We start from the raw sequence: 22,551 nt of genomic DNA, 5'->3' as shown, positions 1-22,551 counted from the left end.
TCTGAACTCCAATGATTATTTTTTCGCATTAAGCATAATATTCTACTCTTACCATTTGCTGAGAAAATAAGTGGACCTCCAGATCCTGGTCTTCTTTAAGCCCATTCGTTATTTTATAGACAGTTTTTATTTTATTTTCTTGTATCTCTGTTCTTTTTTGTTATTTACAGCAGTTTTCCGACTTCATAAATACCTTCGTTTTTTTTTTTTTTTTTCAGTTTTAAAATTCTTTCTGTTTCTTTCCTTCCTGATCTAACTAACTTGAAGTAACGAATACTATGGTTAATTAATGATTCGTTAACAAAAATACAAATATGGCTTATTTTACTTATTGGAGTTATTGGCGAATCAGCTAGTCACTGATAAATCAGTTAGTTTAAAGTTACTAGCTCTTGCGCCAGCGACTCCAAACAACTGCAATCATGTGCATCGCAATCTTAATCTTATATATCTCTATCTTGCATATAGTAACTCAACTAGTTTTATATTCTGCAACAAGGCTTTAATTGATTAAAAACTACATTTACTTAAAAAAATATACACATTGGAAGTAACAGTATACGTGTTTCAAGTGCTCAAAATTAAGCGTTGGTTTTCAAGACTTGCCAGAAAAAATTGATTTGAAATAAAAGAGCAAATTTGCCAACGAAAAAATGGAAAAATAAAGGTGAAGAACAAAACTAGAAAAACCACAATAGCCGAAAAAGCGAAAGAGAAAGAGATGAAAAACAACCACCACCAGTTCCCATTGGCTCATTTTGATCTCCTGGAATTTTATTTATTTATTTATTTTAATTATTTACTTTTTTTGTTATTATTTTTTGTGCTGATTACCTTGTTAATGACATTAGTTCCTCTGGATCTTTCCATAACGCTTGGAAATGCATTTTCACCGTTCAGCAACAGTGGGTCCTTTTTGTTCTGTTTTTTTACCTTTTTTTCATATTTTTTTTACTGTGGTTTTAATAGTTCTGTTCCTCACCTTTTTTTTTCTTTTACTTTTCTCGTTAGCGACGTATCATTTTTTTTAAAATCTCAAATCACTTTTGTTTCCTATCATTCTCATCTGGCAAGTCCTAAAAATGCACGTCTATTTTAAAGGCGTGAAATATTTCCAATTTGCATAGTTTTAAAGCAAGGAGTTTTTTATCAACTAATATCTGACCGCTCCAGTTTCTTGGGATTATTTATTCAATAAAATATAGTTATTGATATTGTTGTGGATTAAAAGCTCTTTAGCAACTCTTAAAGTAAGTTAACGATGTTGTAGATATGCAACGCTAAATTTGCTTAATTACAATTCAGAAGTTCTTTGTAAAATTAAAAAATAAAAATTTTAAGATCTTGAATTATAAGATCAATAAAAAATTAAATTAAACATGAGATCAATAATATAAAGTAAGAGCGTAAATTATAAGGTCAATAAAAAATTAGATTTACGCTAAAAGGACTAACATTTAGTTTTTTTTAAAATATGTATCTGAGTATCTGAAAATAATTTGCAGTTGACCCCTTTCACCGTTTTTCGATGCGAAGTCCAAGCAGCTGCAAGCGTATACTTTTCCGCTTCGCATTCTCTAATGATATCGACACAATTCTTATTAAAACATAATGAAACCTCACTCTCCGTCCATGTTTCCTTTCTTTTTTTTTTCTCACTATTTTTCTTTTTACGCTAACAGAGAGTTTTTAGCCGTCGAAAACAGCCCCCGTGTTTCTGTTTTCCGCGTCGCTGACCTTCGATGGCCTGCAGGATTACGACCTAGAAAGGTTTGCTTCTTTCTGTTTCCCTACGCTTGTCAGCACACACTTGGGCATCTGCCGAAACTATTATAAATGTTTACATTGTAATGTAGAACATTTGGTTGTTTGGTTTCCAAGAGCATTTATAAAGGAATTCGACATTCTCTTCTGTTAATGAGAGAAATTTTCTGTTTTACTAGTCTTCCGGATAATAGTTAGTTTATACTTTTCACGTTGAGATTCCTTTCGAATAGTAACTATTAAATAACTATTAGGAGAGCATTGTTCTCATTTTTAAATCTATCCTTATCAACATTTATGCTCATGCATCATGAATTTCAAGTGAATGTTATGTTATTTTTTTTTTTAATTTTAAGGACAATTTTAGTTTTGTATTTATTCTATTTATTATTATCTTCTTTTTTATTCTATTTATCATTCTAGTACATGTTACTAAGTGACCCTGCTCGCTACGGTGACCAACTGTCGGAAATTTGAATGACTTCAATTTTCGTGATCGTTTTAATCGCTTATTGGATATTTCTTTATTTTTCTTTTTAAAATAAAGTTTCAAAAGTAAGAAACATAAAAATTCTGCAAAACTTTTTATTTAAACACAGACATAAAATCAAATTTTAATGAAAAAATTTAATTTATATACACTACAATTTAATTTAGATGCATTTTATTGATAATTGGAAATTATATTTGGAACAAATAATTTATGGAATCATCCTACAATTAAAAATTTCTGTTCTTGGGGACAACCATTTTATGTCCTTTATTCTAACACAAATTATAAAATGTATAAAAACCTGTAGAAAATATAGCTAAATATAGCAAAAATATAACTCTAAAATATTGCGTTACCTGCGTCAATGAAGACTTGATTATTAAAACAAAAATCTAAAACTGTTTATTATTGCTTTTAAACTTTCATTTCTTCCCAACTTTTATATGACTTTGCTTACGCCTTTTATTGACAAAACAGTAAAATAAAATTTCAGCTATTTTATTAAAATATACGAATTTGTGTTTTTTGTAATATAGATAAGCATGTGGAAGTAAAATATTTGCAGAGTTTAGCTAAGTGAAGAAATTAATAACACAGGATCTAGAATCGGTTAAACTGCATCAAAGTAAGTGATATTAGGTGATTTAGATAATCAATCAGTGTTATAATCTATGTCTGATTGAATAAAACAACTAAAATATAAATAAAATATCACTGAAGTATCTCGTAGTCAGACATCCGAGTTTCCGTGAAGAAGGCAAAATCCCTGGGAATTTGTTAGTTGTATTGCTTGAAAATTATTGCATTTATAATGGTTTCAATAAACAAGATAATATGGTAAGAAAAAAATTTAACACATAACGTCATTTTATAATTTTGTTATTAGGCTACATATTTCGATTTTTTATAGACTATGTACTAAATGAATATATATAGAATGATACTGAACCTGGGAAAATGCTTTACAACGAGTGAAAAATTATAAAAATCTCTATTATGGGTAATAAAAGATTTTTTAAATACATTTTTAAATTATATTTCCCATGAGGTAACAGAATATTTAATTTCTGATAAAAATATTTTTCTTTTCTCTTTATAATTCATCGTTTATTTTCATACCATTTGAGTTAATATTTTATCCATCAACTATTTATTTCTTTCAGAAGGCAAAAAATAAACTTAGCTTCTAAAAATAAAGTGTTTCGTCTCTTATTTAAAGATTAAAATAGAGAAATTCTTCAGTCATTGGGAAAAACCTTACTATGCTTTAAGCTGTTATTACATTTTGATCAATATTATTTATTTAATTTATCTGCTTAAAAATAATGCAAGTAATAAATAAAATATATTAAACCTGGCAGGTAATAAATAAACTTATCACATCTCTGGTTCCTCTCAAATGGTCTAGTAGTGAATTAATTTCTGATACCAAATATTTGTCTTTTCTCTTTATAATTCATCTTTTATTTTCATATCATTTGAACTAATATTTTACTCATTAACTGTTAATTTCTTTCAGAAATCAAAAAGTAAACTTAGCTTTGAAAAATAAAATACTTCGTCTCCATTTTAAAGATTAAAATGGAGAAATTCTTCAGTTATTCGGAAAAACCTTACTGTGCTTTAAGATGTTATTACATTTTGATCAAAATTATTTTTTTAATTTATCTGCTTAAAAATAATGCAAGTAATAAATAAAATATATTAAACCTGGCAAGTAATAAATAAACTTATCACATCTCTGGCTCCTCTCAAATGGTCTAGTAGTTAATAAAAGGCTCAATCAAATGGTCTAGTAGTGAATTAATTTCTGATACCAAATATTTTTCTTTTCTCTTTATAATTCATCTTTTATTTTCATATCATTTGAACTAATATTTTATTTATTAACTGTTAATTTCTTTCATAAATCAAAAAGTAAACTTAGCTTCTAAAAATAAAGTACATCGTCTCCAATTTAAAGATTAAAATGGAGAAATTCTTGAGTCATTGGGAAAAACCTTACTATGCTTTAAGCTGTTATTACATTTTGATCAATATTATTTATTAAATTTATCTGCTTAAAAATAATGCAAGTAATAAATAAAATATATTAAACCTGGCAAGTAATAAATAAACTTATCAAATCTCTGGCTCCTCTCAAATGGTCTAGTAGTAGTTTTTGTTCAGTATCTCAGAAATATAGCGCCAACTTGGCCTCTTTGTTTTAGCATCCTCGTCACCGTTTCTTGTAACCCCAGTCAGTTGAAAATTAGTTGTTGCTATTATAGCTTAGCGTGCTCGTAGCACCAATCATAATAAAATCTTTAATACAGTCCAATCGCTATTTTATTCTATTGTTAACAAACGAACCAGCGCATAGAAATCAATCAATTGGTATCGAACATTAGTGATCCTTAATAACCGGAGATGGAAAAAGAAAAACTAAATAGATCGAAGCGTGCCGTCAAAGGTACCATAACGAAATTAGAAACATACAATGATCAAACGAAGGAACATAATCCAACTGAATTAGAAGTGAAGCTTAAGCGTGTTGAACAATTATATCAAAAAGTTGATGAATTGAAGGATCAATATTATGGTCTAAAAGATATCAGTGACTCTGAGATAACTGAAATAGAAACTGATTTAGAAGGAACAATAGACAGACTCGAAGCTTTGGAGGTAAGAATTAAAGATATTCTTAACTCTGTGATAATTAAACCTTCAATAAATAATTGTGAAAATGAAATATCTCAGGCTGATTCGAAAACAAAACTAGAAATTAAACTCCCTGAGATACCACTACCGGTATTTCACGGTAAATTTGACGAATGGCCCAATTTTAAATCACAATTTGATAACATTATAACTAAAAACAATGATTTAAACGATTCTAAAAAATTGCATTATTTGAAAGCGTCATTGCTTGGCGACGCTAAACGTCTGGAAACTGTTGACGATTCTTTTGAGTCACTTTTAAAAGCATTAGAAAATAGATTTGAGAATAAACGTCTCCTCACTGAGACTTACATAAATCAAATATTGGAAATTGAAAAACTTACAAATGAATCAGCTAGAGATATTAGAAACATGGTAGATATTTTAAAGAAAAATATCAGAGCTTTGAAGCTTCTAAATTTTGATCGTAATAATTTGTCTGACATACTTTTGCTAAACATCATTTTGAAAAAGGTAGATCGAGAAACTAGAAAACAATATGAACAAACTATCGCATCAAATGAAATACCAGAACTGGATACGTTTTTAGAATTTTTAGAAAAAAGAAGTCAAATTCTTGATAGTATTAGTCGAACAGCTTCTACTTCAAATTATAAACATAAGTTAACTGTTAATAAGAGTAAATATTTCCTGAATTCGTATAATAATCCCAACTCTTGTGTAATCTGTAAATTACCACACATGATTTATAAGTGCAACACTTTTCAAAATATGAAGGTTTCGGATAGATTTAATAAAATAAAACGTTTAAATTTGTGTATTCATTGCTTCAAGAATAATTACAAAGTTAAAGACTGTAAATCGAAAAATTCTTGCTTCGTTTGTAAAAAACGCCATAACACTTTACTGCATATTTATGAGAATTCTTCCCCGCCTCCTACCTCCTCAGTTTCTACTATGCCAGGCGCCGATCAAACAACTGTCTCGCAAGTGCATGATTCATTCCCACAAGAACATTCAAACACTTTTTCAAATTATTTAGTATCAAAAAAGAAACAAAATATTCTCTTGCCTACTGCAGTTGTTTATATTAGAAATGAATTAGGAAACTATTATCCATGCAGAGCGATTTTGGATTCCGCTTCTCATCTTTCTTTCTGTGAACAAAAATTAGTTAATAACTTAATGTTGAAAAAGGAAAAAATAAATGCTTCTGTTTCTGGATTGAGCGATATTTCAGTAAATATCAAACAAAGGGTAACCACTGTAATTAAAAACAATAGTGGGAGTTTTTCAACATCTTTAGAATTTTTAATTGTTCCTTCAATCACAAATTTAACGATAATTAATCCAGTTGAAGTATCGAATATAAAGATTCCATCGGACATTAATTTGGCTGATCCAGAGTTGGCTGATCCAACACACAAAAAGAAGTAGAATTAATTATAGGTTGCGAGCTCTTTTTTGAAATTTTAAAGCCAAATAAGCTTCGATCGGCATGTAGTAATTGGTTGTTTCAAGAAACTGTTTTTGGTTACATAGTCGTGGGGAGCTCCGATAATAGTACAAATAGAGCATATTGTGGATTAACGCTTAGTTCAGATATAAATTCGGAAAGCCTTGATAAACAGCTACAAGCATTTTGGAATATAGAAACTGTTGAGGAGCCCTCTGTTGAACATAGTGTCGAATTTGAGTTATGCGAAACTCAACATAAAAATACTCATTATCGAAATCATGAAGGGCGTTACATAGTACAGTTGCCTTTGAAAGAGGATCCCGCTTCGCTCGGTGATTCTAAAGCCGTTGCCGAAATGCGTTTAAATCAATTATGGAAAAAATTCTCGAAGGATGAGGAGTTGCAATCCCTTTATAAATTATTCTTAATGGAATATGCTGACTTGCAGCATATGCAATTAGTTGTAGAACCTCTTGATAAAACCGCTTCATATTTTTTACCTCATCATGGAGTACTTCGCCCAGATAGTAAAACCACTAAGTTGAGGGTGGTATTTAACGCTTCCTCCAAAACGACATCGGGTCTTTCTTTAAATGATATTTTGTACAAGGGCGGTACTATTCAACAAGATTTATTTTCAATACTTTTACGATTCAGGCAACATGTATATGTGTTCACTACTGACATTTCTAAAATGTTTAGGCAAATTTTGATTCACCCTGATCATCGAAATTTACAGTTGATATTATGGAAGAACAGCGTGAGTGACCCAGTGCAAACCTTCAAACTGAACACTGTTACATACGGAACTTCTTGTGCACCCTACTTAGCAACCAGAACTATTAAACAATTAGCCATTGATGAGGGAGATAGCTTTCCCTTAGCCGCTGCTGTAATAATTAGAGACACTTTTATGGGTGACATTTTGTTAGGTAGTTCAGACTTTCAAGAATTTCAATTACTACAAGAACAATTAGGGGACCTGTTTAAAAAAGCGGGTATGAACTTACATAAGTGGTGCACTAATGCTCCAAAATTTCTTAATTCTATACCATTAGAAGACCAAGCATATGATTTCTCTTGTGAGCCACCTAATACCATTAAATCCCTTGGGGTTATCTGGAACCCAAATTTAGATTATTTTACTTTCAAGGTAGATGTAAATATACATGACTCTTACACCAAACGAAAGGTCTTATCCACCATCTCACGCTTGTTTGACCCCCTTGGATTTCTTGGTCCCATACTAACCAAGGCTAAATTGTTTCTCCAGAAACTCTGGATACTCAGATTGAAATGGGATGAACCGCTTCCAGATTCAATGGCTAAGGACTGGCAGTGTTTTGTTTCTACTCTACCTGCTATTGAAAACATGCAAATTCCTCGTCACGTGGGGGAGAAGAGTGGAATCGTGATTCACGGCTTCTCCGATGCATCAGCCGTTGCGTATGGAGCAGTTCTGTACATGCAATCAATTTCGGGAGCAACATAATATACGAGACTTTTGTGCAGCAAGTCCCGCGTTTCACCAGTGAAACCTATCACGATCCCTCGCTTATAATTGTGTGCCAATGTTTTATTGGCACAGCTTTTGAACAAGGTTCTTAAGTCTCTAACCTTGCCCATTCAAGAAATAATGTTGTGGACAGATTCTACAATTGTGTTGGCATGGCTTCAACGGTCACCTGATCAACTCAAGACTTTTATCAGCAATCGAGTTAAAATAATACAAGAACTCACTAAGAACTGCCATTGGAATCACGTTGCATCTGATAAAAATCCTGCAGATGTCCTCTCTCGTGGTCTGAATGCTTCGGAAATTTCCTCCCATGAACTCTGGTGGTTCGGACCAGATTTTTTGAAAGAAGAACTGAATATTGTTCCAATGGATTTTGAAAAGGTCTCCTCAGACAGTGAATTTTTACAGGAACTGAAACCCCTTGCCAAAATACTTCTAACTTCTTATAAACTTGACTTAATTGACAATATTTTAAATCGTAGCAATAATTATACTAAAATTTTGAATGTTTTAAGTTATGCTTTCAGATTCATATTCAACTGTAAAAATCCAGGTAACAAAAGATTTGGTAAGTTATCCTCTAATGAACTTAAAGAGACGGAGTCCTTTTTAGTTAGAAATGTACAAGCATCCGCTTTTAAGGAAGAAATAGAGGCTATTTCCAAGGGCAGGGCTTTTTCAGGTAAGAGTAAACTTAACTCTTTAAATCCTTTTCTTGATGGTCATCAAATTGTCCGAGTCGGTGGTCGTTTGCATAATGCTGTTCTGGATTATTCTCAAAAGCACCCAGCTATACTTCCTGCAGACCATCCTTTCACCAAATTGTTAATGACTCATTTGCATATCAAGAATCTCCATTTAGAACCTCAAGCGTTATTATGTTGCACTAGAGAAAGGTTTTGGCCACTTCGTGGTCGATTGATAGCTAGGAAAATTGTTCATAAGTGCATAGTTTGTTTTAAACATAAACCCCTTGAGACAAATCAACTTATGGGAACCTTGCCTCGAGAAAGAGTAAACCCTAATTATCCTTTTTTGCACTCTGGTGTTGATTATTGCTGCCTTTTCCAAATTAAATGTAAACACCAGAGAAAAGGGAATTTCCAACGGATTTATGTTGCAATATTTGTGTGTTTAGCCTCCAAGGCGATTCACTTAGAAGTGGTTTCCGATTTAACAACCGATGCTTTTCTTGCTACCTTAAAGCGATTTGTGGCTAGGCGTGGCAAATGTGCTACAATATCATCTGATAATGCAAAAAACATTGTTTGGGCTAGTAGGGAATTGCAGCGATTGCAGAATTTAACTAGATTTCCTGTCGAAAAACTAGCATCCTATTTGGCATCAGAAAGGATAGTTTGGAATTTTATTCCTCCCAGAGCTCCAAATTTCGGGGGCCTCTGGGAGGCAGGGGTCAAATCCTTTAAGTTTTACTTAAAACGAGCTGCAGGAAATCTAAAATTAACATTTGAGGAATTCCTTACAATAACAACACAAGTCGAAGGAATCCTGAATTCTCGGCCATTAACACCTTTGTCAGATGATATTGATGACCTGGATGTTCTAACTACAGGGCATTTTTTGGTTGGAAGATCTATAACTGCCATAGCTGAACCAAGTTTGTTGGATAAATCGGAAACCCGACTTTCTCGATGGCAAAGGTTGACAAAAATTGTTCAGTACATTTGGTCTAAATGGTCTCACGACTATATGAACAATTTGCAACAAAGAACAAAATGGAAGGTAGAGAAAACCAACATAAATTTAAATGCGATGGTTTTAATAAAAGAGGATAATCTTCCTGTAAATCAGTGGGTCTTGGGACGAATTTTAAAACTATTTCCTGGAACGGATGGAAGGGTCAGAGTAGCAGAGATTAAAACGAGCAAGGGAATTGTTAAACGTAGTATTAGTAAATTGCGTATTTTGCCGTTGGACAATTAAAAAAGATGTATGTTAATTTACTCATTATCTGTACCTACAGCATTTATTCAATCTTTGTAAATTTTATATTGGAATATGTTTATGTACTATTGTTATGCTAATTTGTATGTTTATTGAATATAATTCAACGGCGGGTGGATGTTCAGTATCTCAGAAATATAGCGCCAACTTGGCCTCCTTGTCTTAGCATCCTCGCCACCGTTTCTTGTAACCCCAGTCAGTTGAAAATTAGTTGTTGCTATTATAGCTTAGCGTGCTCGTAGCACCAATCATAATAAAATCTTTAATACAGTCCAATCGCTATTTTATTCTATTGTTAACAAACGAACCAGCGCATAGAAATCAATCAATTGGTATCGAACAGTTTTTATTTATTTAAAGTTTTAGGAACAACTAAAACTAATTTTCCTTAAAAATCATATTTTACGTATATACAAAACTCTGGGACACAACAAAATCAAAATAGAAGTCTTAAATTTAAAGCGACGCTTATTCAATGCGGCACTCAACTTAAGTATATTAAAAAAATGTTTTCTTGCTAACGAGTAAAGAAATGTAAGCGATTTTAAGATTCTAAACAAAAAGAAATGTAAGATAAAACTTAAACCAAATGGAAGGGTGACGTTCTTCATAAATAATAAAAGCACATTAACTTTTTTTGTTTGCTAGTTAGGCGAAAATTTATGTTGGTCTTGTCATATCCTTAATTATGATGAGGTTATGCGAGCCACTGTGAATAAAGTAAAGTGCAAATGTTAAGCTCGCATATCAAAAGCATAATTAATAATGCGAATGTCATAACAAATACAGTTACTGAATGCAATAAAGTAAATCTTAGTTTTAAAAGATATGAGTATTAACTATATACTCTTAGAAGAAAATGTTTTTTTCTTAGATAATATATTAAATATATTTCAATAAAAACTGTTTTTATTAAATAACATCATAACAAATTAGATTTAAACATTATTTCATATTCATAATATTAAACAATAAAACAATAGTTTCCTCGGAATATTTTTTCTATTCTATCTATTTTTTAAAATGGTATAACCTACGCTGAGAAGAATGGTTCAGATTATGGTGAAAAGTACCGGCATTTAGAGTGTCGATACTTTTACCATTTTTACCGGAACATTTTACGGAGTAAATATGATCTGATCTATCGTAATTTTTGCAGCAACAATTCCAATGATTAAAATCAGTGAATCACTAATTAAAATTACTGCAAAAATCACGCTATAGTATTTCGAGGTAAAATGGATTTTACGGATGATGCACCCAAAGTGACGATACTTTATACCCTAATTTGATCTGGAATTTTTTACAGTGACAGATTTTCTTCTGCTGTTTTTGGCAATTCAACGACGGAGGGGAAGCTAAAAATTGTAATTTTTACGCCTGTTTTTAGGAACATAAGAAAAATTATTTTTTTTTTACCAATGGGAATTAAAATATTTTGATTATAGATACATTTTTACAAAATATTTTTTACTGATTATTTATTGATTTCATACGTAACGTTCGAAACAAAACAGTGGAATCACCCTTTTAAACTTTCACACCAATATTAAGCATGAAATAAGTTGCAGTAATTGCAGCAAAATAATCTCGTGGTCATCTGCTTGTATCGGTCAGAATTATCAGAATTAATAATTATTAATAGAATGCAATAGTGGTTAGCCTCTTGCTTTTCGTTTTGTGTGCAACCGTGATGATCAACAGTGGTGATTATAAATTTTATCTGCACCAATAATGAACTATAAACAAATGAAAATTAATTATTTAACTAATTCCATAAATAAACGCTGTTTTATTCACTAAGGTAAAACTTCCGTGGTCAGTTTGTTCTCCTATAGGAACTTATGCTGATATAATCAGCACCACTGCTTTATGTTTCTACTTTACAGATTTCTTTGGTTTGTACACCTCATATCAATCTGTTGTTATGGTTTATAAAATGGGAGATTGGAATTCAATTTTCAATAATGGCAAAAACGATAGAAAAAGAAATACTTCAATATTTAGAGGAAGGAATTCGTATACAAACTAGTAGGTACACGGTTCCTAATTGAGTGCTTCACTTTCATATGTCCTTAAGTTTTCTTTTCTTTTGTAAAAAATCTGACTTTCAAATATAGCTTTGTCCAATCTCTTTTCAATTCTACTGATGTCGCATTCAATCGTGAAAGTTTGCGTTCTTTGCATTCATACTCAAAACATCGCCTTTCAAATGCAGTCTTGATAATGTATTTCTTAATTGTCTACTGTGGAAAATTTTGTGTAGCTTAATTTAAAATAAGTTTTAAAAAATGCTTCGTTGCAATAGTAAGAAAGAAATGAATTCCTTCACTTCGATAAAATGAAACCATTCGTAAGATTCCCCTCATTTCCACACAAAACACGTTCAATAAACGTTGATATAGTCATTTCATAAAAATAAAAACAATGTTTTCTGTATCAAAATTATAACGCTTGTCTTAAACGTGCTACCAGGTTTTTCATTTGTAAATAAAGCCTAAAATATTATTTTTCTTAACTGCAAACAATGATTTAATAGGAAAATACGAATTGTATAATAGGTAAATATTAATATTATAATACTAGTCCGATACAAAAATCTGGCAAATAAAGTATAAGTAAAAAATTTTGATCAAAAACTCGAAAACTGTGCTTCGAGTAACAAATTATTCAGTTAATATCTTCTCGCCTAATATTTCAAGTTTAGCTTTAACGGCGTCCTTTGCTCTTAGCAAAGAACAAACACATGTATCCTTTATACAATTATACTATCGAGTTAATTTAATGTAGTTTTTAAAATAATCTACTTTATTTAATATAGTCTTTAAAACAAAATTAATTATAAATTCTTAGAAAAAATATGTTTATAAATACGTAATACATATTTACCTCAACTAGGGGATAAAATGATCCAGGATTAAGAAAATGCTTTTTATTATTTAGTTAGATTTGTTTAAATACAGTTGCAAAAAGAATAATTTAAAGTCCAGTCAAACTTATAAATTATATTATTAATTTGCATTTACTACAAAACTATTTGACTATTCTGTATAACTATACTATTTAACTATATTATTCTGTATTCTAACTATTTGTATTATTCTGTGTGTCTTTGTATCGAAGAAAAATTAATTTAAAGCGATGCACTAATTACATTTATAGTATTTTTTCTACCTTTTCAGCCCATTTTCTACATTATTTATTCCCTAGTTAAACTAAAGATAAAAAAGTTTCTTAACTATTCAGAAAATTTCAAGAAAAGTTTCATTAAAAAATAATAATAAAGAACAGCTAAAAACATTTAACTAGGAGATGATGAGGCGTTCTAGCAGACTAAGGACATGTTAGCTCTTCTCTTTTTGCTTAAGTAAATTTATGTTGCAACATTTCTTGGTTTTAATTACGAAAAGGAATGTTGCTGCATTTTGAATTAAATTTGCCCCAATTATTATACCCGAAGACATTATTTTTATATAACTTACCAAAAAGTAAAAGATAAAAAAGATAATTTAGTTTTATATAATTTAAAAACTCTTCTCAAATTAGCGGAAGGGCAATGTTCATTATATCATTTAAGTAATTTTAAACAAAGCTGAATTTCATTTTCAGAAAATTACCAACATTCAAATATAATTTTAAAAGAATAACGAGGCAAGGGTTTCCCTTAATTTTTAATTATGCTCTGTTAGAATTTTTATTCTAAAATTATGGTAAAATAACCGGCAGCAGTCGGTCTATCCGATTAACCGTAAAGATACGGTAAAGAATATTGTTCTCCTTAGTGGTTTTGAAACCGTTTACAACTAGTATGGTTATAAAACCATGAATACAAAACTATATGGTTGTTTAGCCATTTACAGCTAACAACATAGATTCAAGACCGTAAAAAAAGAAATTTAATTGGACATAGGATATAGGCTTCTCGTTAGATAATATGCATTGGAGAGTGCAGGACTCTGGAAATTCTTCATGCTTGTCAAAGGGAATAGAGGTGCCAACGCTGTGACTCGAACCCCGTTCTGTCGGTCATGAGATTGGCAGATTAGCTCTCTCGGCTATAATATGTACGCAATTGCAAGGAACTACGGTAAAGTAAATGGCCATCGTAAAGATTACGCTAAAGAACCTTTTTTACCTTTCAGGTTTTGAAACTGTTTGAAACTAATATGGTTAAAAACCAAGAATACAATTCTATACGGTTTTTTAACCAATTACATCTAGCGAAGTCTTAAAACCGTAAAAAAAAGAAATTTAGGGGGACATTAGTGCGCCTTTTGTTAGGTAATGGGCATTGGAGTTAGGTTGTGGTTGTGCTCTATCAAATGAATCGTGGAATGCGGTTTAATTAGTTTATCTGGTGGTTTGCCCTATCACAGCAGACGGGAAATACTAGATTTTTTTTAATGTAAAGCAGATTTATGGTGCTGCCATCTATGCGTAAATAACAGTATCGCATTCTAAAAGTCCAGGGTCACAAATCGAAGAGTGCAGGAAATTGGGAACTTTTCAGGTGTTAAAGGGAAGGGAGGAAATATTGTGGTGCCAGCGCTAGGACATGAACCCACGTTCCGTCGACCATGAGATTGACAGATTAGCTTATAATATGTACAAAATTGCTAAGTTACTTCATTAGGTGGGCTTAGTTGGTGCAATAAAATTCTAGTTATTTAACCGTTTTAGGTAAAAATAGTTAATGAACGATTTTTTCTCACTGTTAATAGTTTCATTACCATCTTATTTATGGTAATTTGATGGGTTTGCTTAAATGTGATGAAATAACAATTAAGTAGATTGTTAATTAGCCAATTTTTCTAAAAATTTCGAACAGTGTGATTTACCAAAATAAATAAATAAATAAAGTTTAAAAAATTTCGCTTTAATGATTGTTATAACTTATTTACATAAGTAAGTTACTGACACAAGAGCCAGAAAAGACTGTATCACAGGATTCAAAGCCTAGTCAAACATTTTTTTTCTAAACAGAATAAAAGGTTCCACTTCATATTTCTGTTAGAGATATATACCAAACATGGGGTTATAGAGTACCGTATCGGTCACTATGGCCCTTCGAAACATTACAGGTATAAGATTCTCTGTTTACATTTCTATAAGGCTAACACATGAAAGACTAAATAGACATTTAAATTGGATCAAATTATGAAAAGTCAAAAATACTCAATACCTTCAATACGTTATTTTTTTAATTATAGAGAAACAAAAAAAAAACTAAAAGCATCTCGTTAGTGTTAAACTAGTTATTCCTTCTCCTGAGATTTTAAAGTCCATTTCGAGCTCTTTTTTTTAAAATTAATACATTTGACCTCAAGAAACCATTATTAAATTAATGGGAAAATCACTATTTTATCCTTCAGATAAATGCATAAAGAATCGGTATTTCTATTCATATTTTTCCTTTTTTTTGTGTTTTAACATAAAACTAATTTGCACAAGTTCATAATATAAGATTACTAAAATTAAAAAAAGAATCTTACGGTTAAGTAATACTGTAAAAAACTGCTTTTTTTATTTACAAAGCAAAAAGTCAAACACTTACATACTGATAAAAAGCAAAGAATAAAAACAAACTAAGAAAATTATAGAACATTAGATTAACTTTAAATCGGATTAACGCGCCCTAACTTGCAATCTTAATGGATAGACAGGAGTATATTTAATTATGCCAATTAATTGGTTTAGACTATAGTCAGCACAAATTTCCTCTAAATAATCATTTTTTCAACATAATCTGATTTATAAATTTCGAAACATGGGGGATAGCTGTAATATGGGAAAATGTTCACTACTTATAAGAAAAACGTTAATAAGTTTTGCACTGGGCGTATTTAACTATATCGAAAAAGTCAGTAAAACAAACCAAAAAAAAAATTGTACTTGATTAAAACACCCGTTTATCCAAGGATAATTTTTAGCAAGTTATAATTGTGTTTATTTTAACTAATATTTTTATTTCAATATTGATCAAAAATGAAACGTAAAGAATACAGTTTTATACATCGCTTTAAACTGAGAAATTCAAATATTGATCAGAATCCACCAAATAGTTTCAGATTAATCAAATTTTTCTTAAACATTTATTTCTCAAAAATTATTCCGCAGATTCCCCTACAACTTTGAATCTTTATTTAAAATTACTTAATTTAAAGTCATATGAAAGATTGCATGCCTTAGAATTCAAAATACTTTCGCACATTATTTAAATAAATAAAAAAAGTTATAAAATTATTTGAAACAATTGTATTTTACATGAAATAATCTTAAATTAACGAAACGTTATAATTATGTACCTTTTTTCTTAATCTGCTTTAATTAATTGTAATATGGAAGTTCTATACTTCAAAATATTAAGGTTACATGTTAGTACGTTGATATTCAAACATTAGCGCAAAAAAATTATCAGCTGTTTCTTTTTTTTATTTTAAAAACCGTTTAACGCAAAATGCATACTTGTTTTTATATGCAATGGAAAAATATTGTGTATGACTGTATGAAACTAAGCCAGATGAATACATATATTACTAATTTTATAAATAAAACTTGCTTGCCCATGCAGAAAATAAAGAGCTTGATGCATACAACTGAATAATGGACAATGAAATTATAATCCTAACCGCAAGAGACATAATGAATCCCTGTATAAGTACAAAAGAATTAATACGATTCTAATGTTTTAAATTTGTCAAATTTTTATACTTCTTAAAAAAAATAATAATTAAACAAATTTAAGTTTATTAAAAGATTAAGTCGTTTCGAGTCGGCAGTTTCGTTCAGTTAGTTAAAACATATTGGCATAAGAGCCATTAGTTGTCACACCGAACCAATAACTTGAAGAACTAATGAAAACTTTATAAGCAATAAAAAAATTTTGAAGTAAAAATTTAATCAATCTTGATGATATTTATACAGTCATCAATTCGTGAATGTGATACAATGTGTACGCACTGGTCTCTTTGTATCTATTGTATCTCTATATCTCTCTCAAAACTACAGCTAACTACACACACACACAATAATAATAATAATATATATATATATATATATATATATATATATAATTTTATTTCCGACCGAATTCACAGTTTCGTTGGGTTTATGATTGGTAATGTTTAATATTAATGTAATTTTTAACCTAGCCCAGAAGACAAGGAAACTCATGGATCAAGTATTGGAAGAAATTTGTCTTCATCGAGGACTCTTTGATGAAACTAACCCACATTTGTTATACATAGATTACAACCACGAAAACCTTCCACGGTTAGCCTGATGGCAAGGAGACTCTAACCAATGATCCGTCTACCACTGAGGATATTTTATGCAAGCACAATTGGTCAGTGCGCGCCGGGTGCGGAATTTGAATCGACCAGCTTTTGTTCGGATTCGAAGCCAGTTCACCTCGTTGGAAGGTTAACGCTCTATCCCCTGAGCCACCAATATGTATCTCTCTCAAAACTACTGAATTGTATATATATATATATATATATATATATATATATATATATATATATATATATATATATATATATATATATATATATATATATATATATATATATATATATATATATATATATAAGCTACATAATACAATGCTGTATAAGCTGTAAAAATATATAAATATTAGGAAACCACCTTCCCTAACAATGCGATAGGTCTGTGTGTAAAACTGAATGAAAACTATTTTAAACAAAAGAAAAGTAACATGAAATATAGAAAAAAAACCTGTTTTTAAAATATAAACGCAGATTAGATGCGATTTACCTAATACTCAAAATTCACCGATTTTGAAAAATTATTTAAAATATATCCCTAGTGTAAAGTGTAGCTTACTACAATACTTTTAGATAAAACCGTTTCTTTATATTGCATAAAACATTTATGTTTACTCATTTGTGATATCGTTTTGTTTTGAACAATTGTTTTTGTTGTTAAGTAATAAAGAATTTCAGAGCATACAAATTGAATCATTCTCGGAAATATTTTTATCCTAATTTCGTGAAAAATGTGATACAAATCGGATATCCAATTATTGTATCTCTCTCAACACTGCAGAAATGTTTTTAAAAAAATGAATAAATAAAATAAAACGAATTGAAACACAAACAGAAATGAAAGATAAAAGGATTCCATTTGAGATTATATTTGTGAAAAGAGTATTTTCTGAAATTGAAAAGCACTCTTTTCATTCGCGTATTTTACAAAAGGATGAAAAAAAAATTTTTTTAAACGTGATAGAAAATAGGAAAACATTTTAAAGTAAAGAAATTCCTTAAAACTTAATACAATAGTTTTCTTTTTCATTTCATTTCAAAATTCTAATTTGAAAAGAAAGTTTTTCTACAGTTCATATGAAGATTAAAAATGTAATAAGTAAAATATAAAATTCATTTTCTCCTAAATTTCTTAATTTAAGAAACAGAAAGCAGGAAACTTTTTGCTGAACATGCAATAAGAAAAAAAAATTTTTGAATTTATAAGAGATTTTTTAATTGTTATAAATTCTTCAAAACTTTGTTTCAAACCTGAATTAAATACCTTCGCTGCAAATTTAATAAAAAATAAGTTAGTTTAGTTTAGATAAATAGAAATATTTATGCAAATATTTTTTTAACGAAATATTTCAAAATTGCGCATGAAATATTTTTTTATAAAAAGAGCTTTAACGGAAAAGATTATTTGTTTTGTATTTTGTTTTATTCACATTTTTGTGAAGCAAAAAGAGAACTTTTAACATAGTTTGCAAACTTAGACATATATCAAAGAACAGAATTAATATTTTAACTCAAAATATTTGGTACAATTATTTTTGAATTAAAAACAAAATCAAAGCGTTTTTTTTTCCCTTGTACTTTAGCTACTTTATAAATCTTTGAATTTTACAAGATTTTTCTGTTGCGAAACCTCAAGAAAAGACCACCTCGATTTACCACCGCTTTTGGGAAACGAGGAATTTTTCCGTAAACTTTGTGTTGAAAAAAACCTTTAGGAGAAACAGCGTAAACCTCTCAGAGTGACCGGGAAAACCTCTGCACCAAATGCGAAAGGTCAAATAAGGTAACATGATAAAATATCAAAGCAAAAAATAAAAATGGATCAAATAAGGAAATTCAAATTTTTTTAAAAATATTTGTAAGTCACCATTATTTAGAGACCTTTTTTTGACAATTACTAAAAGAGACGCACTAAAGACGATGCTATCAATGAATTAGTTTTAGAGTTAGTAGAAAAAAGACTAAGCATCTTAAACAAACAAACCTCTGATTGTCTTTAAGTAAACTAATTCTTATGATAATAAATGCAAACTCAAACAAAATTGTTTATTTATTTAAAATGCTTCCATCATTAAAAATTGATAAATTTGGTTTTACATATAAATATATCTGCAGGGGTCATTCTGATTGAAGCTGAATTTTATTCACTGATACAGTTTTTATGACGCCAATACAAGTAAAATTCCGCACCAAGAAAATGATGCTGAGTAAAATTAAAATCCTGTACTTTCGATAAAATTTTAAGGTCAATGGAAGTAACCCCTAAGAAAGACCCACCTCCGATGACGACCATTTTACTGTGTAACAGAGAGGGGTCGTTTCTGGGTGGTTACACTATATGCCCATAATTTTAAAAGCATATTTTCAGTTGCGAGCATTTTTTCAAACATACGCTTTAATCTCTATCCATGTTCTTAAACGTTAGTAAATTAGAGTTTTAAGCACGCATTTTGAGCATAGCCTAGCTTTATTTTTTAAACAGGCATTTCAAGCTATGTCCAATTTCGTCAAGGATGTGCTTCAAGCTCTGTATATTTTTCTTACAGCATGCCCTTTGAGCAATGTACATTTTTTTACAACAAGCACTTTGAGCTATTTAAACTTTTTTTCAAACATGCACTTAAGGTTGCAAATCAGTGTCAAAATGGAAAAAGTATTTAAAGACGAAAAAAAAACTATCAGTGGATTCAAATGAACTTATTTGTTCTATTCTTAAAAAAATTTGAGTCAATGCAAAACATACAGTTAATCAAAATCTGATTTTTTTTAAAAATAGTTTTCATTAAATTGACTGTTAAACGGCACAAAGTTCTAAAAAAGGACGCTAAGTCATACAATTAGTCTTAAAGCTAATCAAAAGATTAAGTACGACTAAAAATTTATTTTACTGAAATACATTAAATTAATAAAACGGTTCATATCGAAAAATGAATGAAATCAGATACAGTCTCAAATACGATACAACAAATAAAGGAACATAAATACAAAAATATTAAAATCATTAATTCTCTACATTTACTGTCATCACTAATTCGTTACTGTCAAAATAATGGTCTGTATCATTCACTCAGTGCTCATTTTTCGGCACAAGCAACGACACTTTCATCAAAATTTTAATGTTCAAAGTAAGATTTTCTTGAGAAAAAGGAAATAATGAGTTCCAAGAAAAAAAGATTCATCACTACGTACTTGAGCTTAATCCATGCACAAAATCAATCAAAACACATCACAGCAAACAAATTTAACTTTTATCGGAATTTACTTTCAAAGTCTTCCCTCTTTAATTTGCACAGACAACTAATGAAGTCTAGATATGTTTGCATGACATTAAATGCAGTTCACTCGAAAGAGTTCGTATAAAGAGAAAAAAAATCGAATAAAATTAATGAGAACATAGAACTAAAGCTTTTGCGTTAAAGTAAATGGACACGCTTTTGTCTCTCCCAACTTGTTTGCTCAATCAAGTTAATAAGAAAAGACAGGAGCAAGACAACAGAAGAAAAGACAAACACACAATCCAGGTCGCATGGGTCACGATTATCTTGATTAGTGTATTTTTCCTCTTACCTAGTCTTTATATAGAAATCATTTTCTAATTAAGAATGTATTAGTGTTTTCCTCCAGTTTATGTGCTGCTAAAAATTTGAATCCTTTAAGATCTTATATGTTACTATCTAAATACCCGTTCATTGTACAGGGTAAAAAAAAGGTAAATAATCAATAAATTGATATTCATTTAATGACGATATAATTGTGTAATTATATATTATAATTGAAAAAAAGACCCTTCCAGAAAGACAGTAAATATTTTTTTAATTATTATTTGTTTCCCTTTCCATTGAATTTACGTTATTGGATCTTTAAAAGATGAACTCATCGAAATAAATTTAAACCATACTCAGTATCGTTCAGCATCGAAAATAGTGCTATTCCTCGTTGTCTACTATAAGTTGTCAATTTTAACCACAATGGAGCAATTTTCTCTATTAATTTTGAATTTTAGCACACACTTTTCACTTTGCTGTAAATCTAAATTTTCCATTTACATTTCTGGATATTCAAATTTCAAAAAAAAAAAAAAAAAAAAATATGCGTCAAATATTTCAAATGTATTTTCTTCATAATTAAAATGGCAAATAAACGTAAAAATAATATCATAATATGGTTCCCTGTGTATATCAATCAGTTATAGCGATCTGATCAATTAAATATAGAGATAATGATGTTAGAGACTAAAATTTCAAATTTTGTTTCATTTATCGTTATATATCTCATTTTACTCACATGTTATTAAAAATCTCACTCTCTTCTAAGATTTGTACCCAGTTCTGGTTGCAAGCGGTGGCCGCGGCGCAATAAAAAGCATTGCACTATAAGCTGAAGTATGTATATTCCACGAAATTTAATTTTTCATTTTATTGTTATACCATCTGTTAAGTGAAGTATGATTTGCAGTGTACGTAGAACGTTTCAATGTTGACAATCTAGAAATATTTAATACAATATAACCAAAATCTTACTCGCACGGAATTACATCACATAAATATTTTTTCAGAGAAAATCAAAGCTAAAAAAAGAGAAAAAAAAAGAGAAACGATCCATTTATTTACAAAATAAATATCATAAAATTGCAAGGTATTTGGAAAATAATAATTTATTTTAAAAAAACTAATTAAGAAGTGGGGGAAAATGCTAGTAAAAATAATATCCTTTTCTTCTAGGAAGTATAATGGTGTTATTATTGTTGTGTCTAATGACGCTTAGACAATCTAAACCCTTTGCGAATTAAGTCAGAAAGGAGCACTTTTCGTTTGGCAGGAGAGCACCGCTAGGGTAAAAATATGTCTGAGCCTTGAACCCCACGGATAGATGGCAGCACTAATCCTTCGTGAGATCTGTACTGTTCAGTTATAAAACACATAATTTAAGACTTCACAGATTTTTATGTGCACGTACAATACGCGTACTCGGTGGATCTTAGCGGAGTCGAACTTTTGCACCATCAGATCGAAGTCCCGATTCCCTGACCACTGGGATGCCACGGTCCAGCATAATGGTGAAACACACAAGCAGTATTGCATTAGCTGTATCATCCTATCTATCGAAAAGATCTACCTATAAGGACCATTAAACCAGAGACTAAAGCCAACTATTGGGCTTTATAAGATAGGAAGAATCAATGCTCCGTTTAATAAGTTCTAGATAATTGATTTGGAGGTCGTGGAGCAGTGTAATAATTAGCACATTTCAAAATTATTTAGAAGAGCTTTTTTGGTAAAGAGCACTATGATTTCAATGCATGCAAATTGAAATATCTATGCATAGCTTGATTATCAAGATGAAACTTCAGAAACATTTAAGGCCCTTATTAGGAAACAATACCATGGAACAGTTTGAAGAAAAT

At 30.1% G+C, this 22,551-nt stretch overlaps 2 protein-coding genes across 2 annotated transcripts; both read left to right on the top strand.

Annotated features, from left to right (window-relative positions):
* The first annotated feature begins 4,666 nt into the window (after nt 1-4,666).
* LOC139425465 (uncharacterized) lies at nt 4,667-7,869 on the top strand. Its single transcript, XM_087150407.1, has 2 exons — nt 4,667-4,921; nt 6,397-7,869. Exons 1-2 carry the CDS (start codon nt 4,667-4,669, stop codon nt 7,867-7,869), a joined length of 1,728 nt encoding a protein of 575 aa, XP_087006533.1.
* Nucleotides 7,870-8,013: 144 nt separating this feature from the next.
* On the top strand, nt 8,014-9,840 carry LOC147816342 (uncharacterized). Its single transcript, XM_087150395.1, has 2 exons — nt 8,014-8,290; nt 8,450-9,840. Exons 1-2 carry the CDS (start codon nt 8,014-8,016, stop codon nt 9,838-9,840), a joined length of 1,668 nt encoding a protein of 555 aa, XP_087006521.1.
* Nucleotides 9,841-22,551: the final 12,711 nt, after the last annotated feature.

Source organism: Parasteatoda tepidariorum, chromosome 1 (assembly GCF_982258835.1).
Source record: "Parasteatoda tepidariorum strain Cologne lab strain chromosome 1, Ptep-v5.0, whole genome shotgun sequence".
NCBI lineage: Eukaryota > Metazoa > Arthropoda > Arachnida > Araneae > Theridiidae > Parasteatoda > Parasteatoda tepidariorum.
Note: the sequence above shows the minus strand (reverse complement) of the source record. Positions and strands in the feature narration are given on the sequence as shown.